The 6,696-nt window shown below is 34.4% G+C and overlaps 1 protein-coding gene across 1 annotated transcript; it reads left to right on the plus strand.

Annotated features, from left to right (window-relative positions):
• The first annotated feature begins 2,449 nt into the window (after window positions 1-2,449).
• LOC134268406 (macrophage scavenger receptor types I and II-like) lies at window positions 2,450-5,145 on the plus strand. Its single transcript, XM_062750650.1, has 3 exons — window positions 2,450-3,726; window positions 3,945-4,086; window positions 4,977-5,145. Exons 1-3 carry the CDS (start codon window positions 2,976-2,978, stop codon window positions 5,143-5,145), a joined length of 1,062 nt encoding a protein of 353 aa, XP_062606634.1. The 5' UTR covers window positions 2,450-2,975.
• The last annotated feature ends 1,551 nt before the right edge of the window (window positions 5,146-6,696 follow it).

Genomic DNA, 6,696 nt, shown 5'->3' on the forward strand with positions numbered 1-6,696 from the left:
GCTATGCGGGCGACTGCCGTTTGTTAAAGGTAAGTTATTAACAGAGAATAAATTCTCAGAAATAAATTTGGGGTAGAAAAGAATGTGTCACATAGAATTTTTTAGACAGGAGCAAATTCAAAAGACCTGATTGAACATTTTCTTTGAATAATCTTAATTCCAAATCATTTCCATGTAAAGAAATATTTTACCCCATGGTTAGAAAAATGTTGATTACACTCTTAACGCATTTTAAAGAATCTTTTCAAATTGCGTTGATTTGACCGGCATTTTGAATTTTCTTTCAAAGTGCGATGATTTTGACACAATTGAACGCTTGCACTTGGGGAAAAATTCAAAGTGCGTATTTTTTCAGAGTGCTTACCATACTCGAGTATTTCAAGCACTTGGATGAAATTTCCCCCCATTTTATTGAACCTACGCTGAATGACATATAGTTGGTTATTATGCTATTTGGCGCAGTAAACAACTCTAACTACAATGCTTCGATTTGGAAAATAAGTTTACAGAAATATTATTTTTTAAAATGACAGTTTCTGCATTTAGGCGATGTATTAATCATAGATATGATTAACATTATCCTGTCTTGTATACTTTGACGATTTTTTAATATGATTTTTAAAAAAATCAGATCTCTGACATAGCAAAATACAACGTTGCCGTCTGTCGCCCAAGTTGCAACGGTGTTCCCAGTTGCCAGTAATATGGGTGTGTTCATTTTATACCAAAAATTCTCATTCAGTGAAAGATCAGTAAAAACAACAACTCTGGGCTTTTCGTACACGTATTGCTGTTTAAAGGTCTTTTACATGAAACATATGGAGATAACGAACAGTATTAAAGATCAAAAATCCATAAAACAATACAAAATAGGAGCAGAGCAAACACGGACCTCCAGAACATTGGAGGTGGGATCAGTGCCATGGAGGAGTGAGTATCCCCTGCTGTACATGTAAAGCGATATGTTGTCCGAAAGTTTAGATGAAGGGCAAGTCATGTTGTTGTCCTTTACCATACCACTCTGACATTACCCGTGAGCATTATGTGCCTTCTAAACCACGATTCTACGTCTACCAGAAGACGCATTGTACAAGACATCCGACATTACGTATACATCTATTCGTGGCTAATTGATCTTAAAATTTCTTGCCCAAATAAATATGATATATGAATATGCTCGTGTAATTCATATCTCAATGTAAAAGTTAGTAAAAAGATTTTTCCGTAGAAAGTTATATTTTATAATTTACATATTTTCCGTAAACATAGCTAGATGTTTGAGAAACACAAATGTCTATAAAATTGACCAGTTTTCACTTGATCTTTCCAAATTTACTTTGGTTCCGGGTTTTCTATTAGATTTATTTAGGTTATTTTCGATTTTTGCATACACATTATTTTTTATCTTATTCCCTACAGACTCTGTATTTCCGCTGTTTTCAATAAAGTTCCCCTTTCTTATGTTTTCTCCTGATGTGACGGATGTTAGAAATGACAGAAAAATTGCTTACAATTTTAATTTACTTCCGCTACATCATTTTATCTATCTTAATTTTCTTTTCATCGCCTTTTCTTCCTGAATGTTTTCTCTCTTCCTGATTTTTTCGTGTCAGATATCAAACAAGATTTAAATTTATTCAAATTGTAAACATTTTTTGTTTACATTGATTTGCTATCCGTCATCAGTAAAAAAAATTGTTATGAAAAAATATTTTGCAAACATTATAGCTTGTAAGCTTGCATATAAGCAAAACATTTATTACATTATTACGTTATCTATCTTGGCCGGGGTCATCTCTCTCTCTCTCTCTCTCTCTCTCTCTCTCTCTCTCTCTCTCTCTCTCTCTCTCTCTCATGACACAATGAAAATGATAGAAATTACATGTTAATATTAATGATATAAAAAAAATTAATTACCTCTGTAGCAAGATAAGAATTACAGTAAAAACGTTTTCTTTATGTTTCTAATGAGTTCCCATTTTTAAAATGATTTTATTTTCAATGTATAGGAACGAGCATGAATACCTCCGTGACGTCAAAAATGCATCAATTATTGCAATCCTCTTTATCAAGGAAGAAACGGGGGGGGGGGGAGGGGAGAGAAAAGAGAGTTCAATTACATAATTCGTGGTTAATGATCATATGAATAATGTTAATAAAAGATAAGAGTGAAAATTCATGATGTTCCTGAACTACAACGCTTCATGTCTTCATATTTATCAGGAAGATACATAAATAACACCAAGAATTTTTTAATTACATAATTATATGCACAACTAGTATTTAACAGAAAATTTCCAGTCGTATTCATAATACCGAATATGCAAATTAACGATAAAAACTTATTTTCAAAGTTAAATTTATGTTTATAATAATCTTTTATCAAGGAAATCCTGGTAAACGCGTACGTACTTACACATCGCTATATATCAGTTTCGGATTAGTTGCGTTTCAGTTATAAAACTGACAGTGGCGGATAGAAGTTTAAACCATGGACAAAATATATCAAATGTATTTCATACTTTGTCTACATGTTGTTGCTACATTTGTAAACGGACAAGCAATGTATAAATTACCAATGCAGACTCGAAATGCCTTTGACGAAACAACTGACGAACAAAAAAACAGAGCAAGAGAATTCATGGTGGAAGTTTTTTCAAACATCGAGGCAGGCATCAACAGAAGGTTTCATAACCTTCAAATTGATTTGAGAAGTCGTGATGTGGAAATCTATAAGTTAAAGCAAATGCTAATAAAACAGGGCTTTGACCTAGGGGGGGGGATAATCTATCTCAACATGGCGACATGTTTCAACAAAATGGAGAACTGTCGTCGAGACAGAGACAGAAATAAAACGAGTTTCTCAAGAAAGCAAAGACGCAGTTAGAAAACTCAGGCGGGAAAATAAGGTTCTAGAAAATGAGAATAGAATATTGTCGACACGTCTTGATGCAACGCAAGCAGTTCTCATATTAATGTCCGAACGAACGAGCCTGAAGATGAATGAGTCTGATGGTTTTACTAATTTGAACCAAATTGTTCAGAAGATTAATAGCATGGAAGACAGGCTGGATTATCTAAATGACTCTATTCAGGAGATGAAGAACTCGTCTGCTGAACATGTCCTGATTTTAAACACTCGGGATGGAAACCTGGAGGAGGAAATTGACATTTTACGACGAAATGTGTCTGCTGTTGATAGATCGGTTCAACTGGACGCAAATGAAAGAAAATCTCTTCGGAATGTGCACGAACAACGTTTTTCGAACATTACTAATGCGATGAAGAATACTCAAAACCAGATGATTTCCAATCAATTAGAAGCAACTGAAAGAAAAAATGTACACGAAGAACGATTTTCGAACATCACAAACGCGATGGATAGTATTCAAAACAAGATTAGATCTGTTCAACTGGAAGCAAATGAAAGAAAGTCTCTTGTAAATTTGCACGAACAACGTTTTTTGAACATTACAAATGCAGTGGTTAGAATTTCAAACCAGATGGAATCCGTGCAACTCGAAGCAAATGAAAGCAAATCTCTCTTAAATGTGTACGGGCTACGTTTTCTGAACATCACAAACTCGATGGAGAGTGTTCAAAACCAGATGAATTCCCTTCAAATAAAAGGAAATGAAAGAAAATCCCTTATAAATGTTCACGAACAACGTTTTTCGACAATCATAAATACAATGAATAATCTTCAAAACCGGATTAATTCAATGGGTACCCATAATTTAGAAATTATTTTTATTCAAATATCTTTTTTAGACAATACTTGTTTCTCGTATTTCAAGGGGGCAATGTCACTTTATATAGTTGCTATAGTGTATACATTTAATAACTGCAAATTCCAGGGGGATCACCCCTTCTAGATTTGCGCATGTCAGAATACTGTACTTTTTCGACCTAGCTTGACGATTCTGTCTTTTTTCATAATTTAGTGCGTGTAAGATTGGTTGGAGGAAGCACAGCTAGAGAGGGACGAGTGGAGGTTTACCACTCCAATGTGTGGGGGACAATCTGTGATGATAAGTGGGGTAGCTCTGATGCAAGAGTTGTTTGTAGAATGCTTGGATACTCGGGGTAAGTCTGTACCGTGACCAATAATATTAATAATATTTATCCATGCTTCATACATGTCATACACAGGCTTTTGAAAACATAAACATTACGTGTACATTATAAAGACATGTTTCTAAAGTAATTTTGGAAAGTACGGATATTGAGGAATTTCGAACACGTACCGACGAACTTTTTCTTGAAAATTGCACATGTGAAAGACCTGACTTTTTTACGATTAAAATTTTACATTTTTGCTCTCATTTTTGGTTTCAAAAGATTAATACTAAAGTATTTGAAATATGTGCATTGTTAGATTGCGAAGGTAACCTATTTAATCCTATTTTTGTAGATAATATATAATCATTTTGTTGCATGCACTTCCATTACATAGTTATACCACCCCCACCCCCGCTTGAAAAGTGGGAGGGTATATAGTGATCGGGATGTCTGTCCGCATGTATGTCCGTCTGTCTATTACGCTTTGGGGTACCAATCTCTAATCCACAGCTCTTCTTATACCACTGAAATTTAAAAAAAACAAAAACAAAAACATAATCTTTGTTACATAGTAAAATTGTGCACCTCCTATTTTACTTTTTGATCCGACACATATTTTTGATTTCACTTATATACACTGCTATTCTTCTATGATACTGAAGGGTACCCATCTCCTATCCACAAGTCCTCCTATACCAGTGAATAAAATTTAATGATACTTTCACAGATTCTTTATAACATTATGTCATAATGCCTATTTTATGTTTTGATCTGAAACTTATTTCGGTTCTCTCAGAGCACAACAGGACTATGCCATAATAATCATATGGGAGGCTCACAAAAAGTTTTGAAGCTCCAGTTTTCCGAGCGATCCTCTCTGTAACTTGATTAGATATATATATTTTTCCTCTTAGGTCTTACACTGCCTACGATGGCGCTCATTATGGACAAGGAACAGGACAGATTTGGTTGGAAAATGTTGAGTGTTCAGGATCAGAGTCCACAATATTCTCCTGTAGGCACGGTAGTTGGGGTGCTCATGATTGTTCTCATGGCGAAGACGCATCCGTCAAGTGCACTTAAAGAAGATCATCCAAGCACAAAGTCGTTAATACTGCCATCGATTTTGGAAGACGTTTATTTGTTTACGTAAACATGTGTGTTCTTTTATGTCGTTCATTTTTTTCCTTTCAATCTGTTAATAATCAAAATAAGACGGAAAGAACATCTTGGTATGACTACTGTGTGTGTGCATTTGTTGATTTTGATATTCTATATTTTGCATAATCAGAATGTATAACGGTCTTCATTGTAATTAGCCAAAATATTTCAAGGCACCAAAATCTAGATTCGGAGAGAAAGTATCAGTTTCGGATCTGTCGTGCTGGAATCACTCAACTGTCTTACATTCAACATATCGTCCACATCATTATCTCAGAGAACTGAGTCCCTCAAATTTTGAAATTGAATTGTATGTAATGTACAAACCTTTGATGCATCATTTAACTTAAGTTTTACAACACTTGTTTTACATCTTTTTAAAGGTTCATATGCACCTCAATTGTATATGCATTGATGAATAAAATTTCTGTTGGCTTCAAATAAACATGAACGGGAACATTCGATAAAGGATATGTTCATACTAGTATTTGGATCCGATCTTAAAAAAAGATTCCACTATTTTTTTTTTTTTTTTTGGTCTCCCGCGTGGCGCAGTGGTTAGAGCGTCTGCTCGAGAGTCACAAAGTAAAGAATTGATCCTTAGATCGCGGGTTCGAACCCCACTGTGGGACGTGGAGACCAGTCGGTGCAGTAGGTGCTGGCACGAAAAAGACCCATCACTGCTCAATGGCCGTAAGTGCCGAGTATAGGTCAAAATTTGTAACTCTCACCGACAAGTGGTGGCGTCTCCATATATGAGTGAAAAATTATCATCAACTTTCCTGATGGGATGGTCCAGTGTATGTCCTACTTAAACTTGCAAACCTCCAACGTTACCCAGTATATGATTACAACATTAACCCCCCCCCCCCCCCGCTTTGTTTGAATTCTTTTTTTAAATTTTCGATATATATCGATATATATCACATTGAGTAAAATTCAGTAAAATACAAAAGTATCTTAATTAAAACAAAACATTTATTTGTGTAATTTCACTTCTAGTAAATAATTTTAATTTGGGGTAAATAATTTTAAATCACAATAATTTACTACATTAGACACAAACCGAAGCCAAGTAAAAATCTTGAGATGTTAAAACTGGATAACTTCATAAAATAATTATACCACCCCCTCACCACTTGAATTATAGAGATATGTTGATGGAAGTATTTGTCCATCCATTTCACTCTCACATCTATCACTGAATAAACTTGAATGAGATTTCTCCAAATTTTTTTAACACTATGCCAATGTGACCTCATATTCTGTGCTGATTTCTTGGATATCTGGGCCACCTTTAGCAAACATGGATTTTACCATTTTACTACTCAAATTAGAGTGGAAGTATCATATTGTCAGCCCTGTGCTCACAGTACCTCTACTTTTTCTTTTGATAAGTACAACTCTCAAGTATGCAGAATTCTTTTTTAAAATAATATTTTTTAAAAAAATTAAAAAAAAACAAAAAAAAAA

Source organism: Saccostrea cucullata, unplaced genomic scaffold (assembly GCF_032062105.1).
Source record: "Saccostrea cucullata isolate Sc308-1 unplaced genomic scaffold, CSIRO_AGI_Scuc_v1 ctg481, whole genome shotgun sequence".
In the NCBI taxonomy this organism is placed as follows: Eukaryota; Metazoa; Mollusca; class Bivalvia; order Ostreida; family Ostreidae; genus Saccostrea; species Saccostrea cuccullata.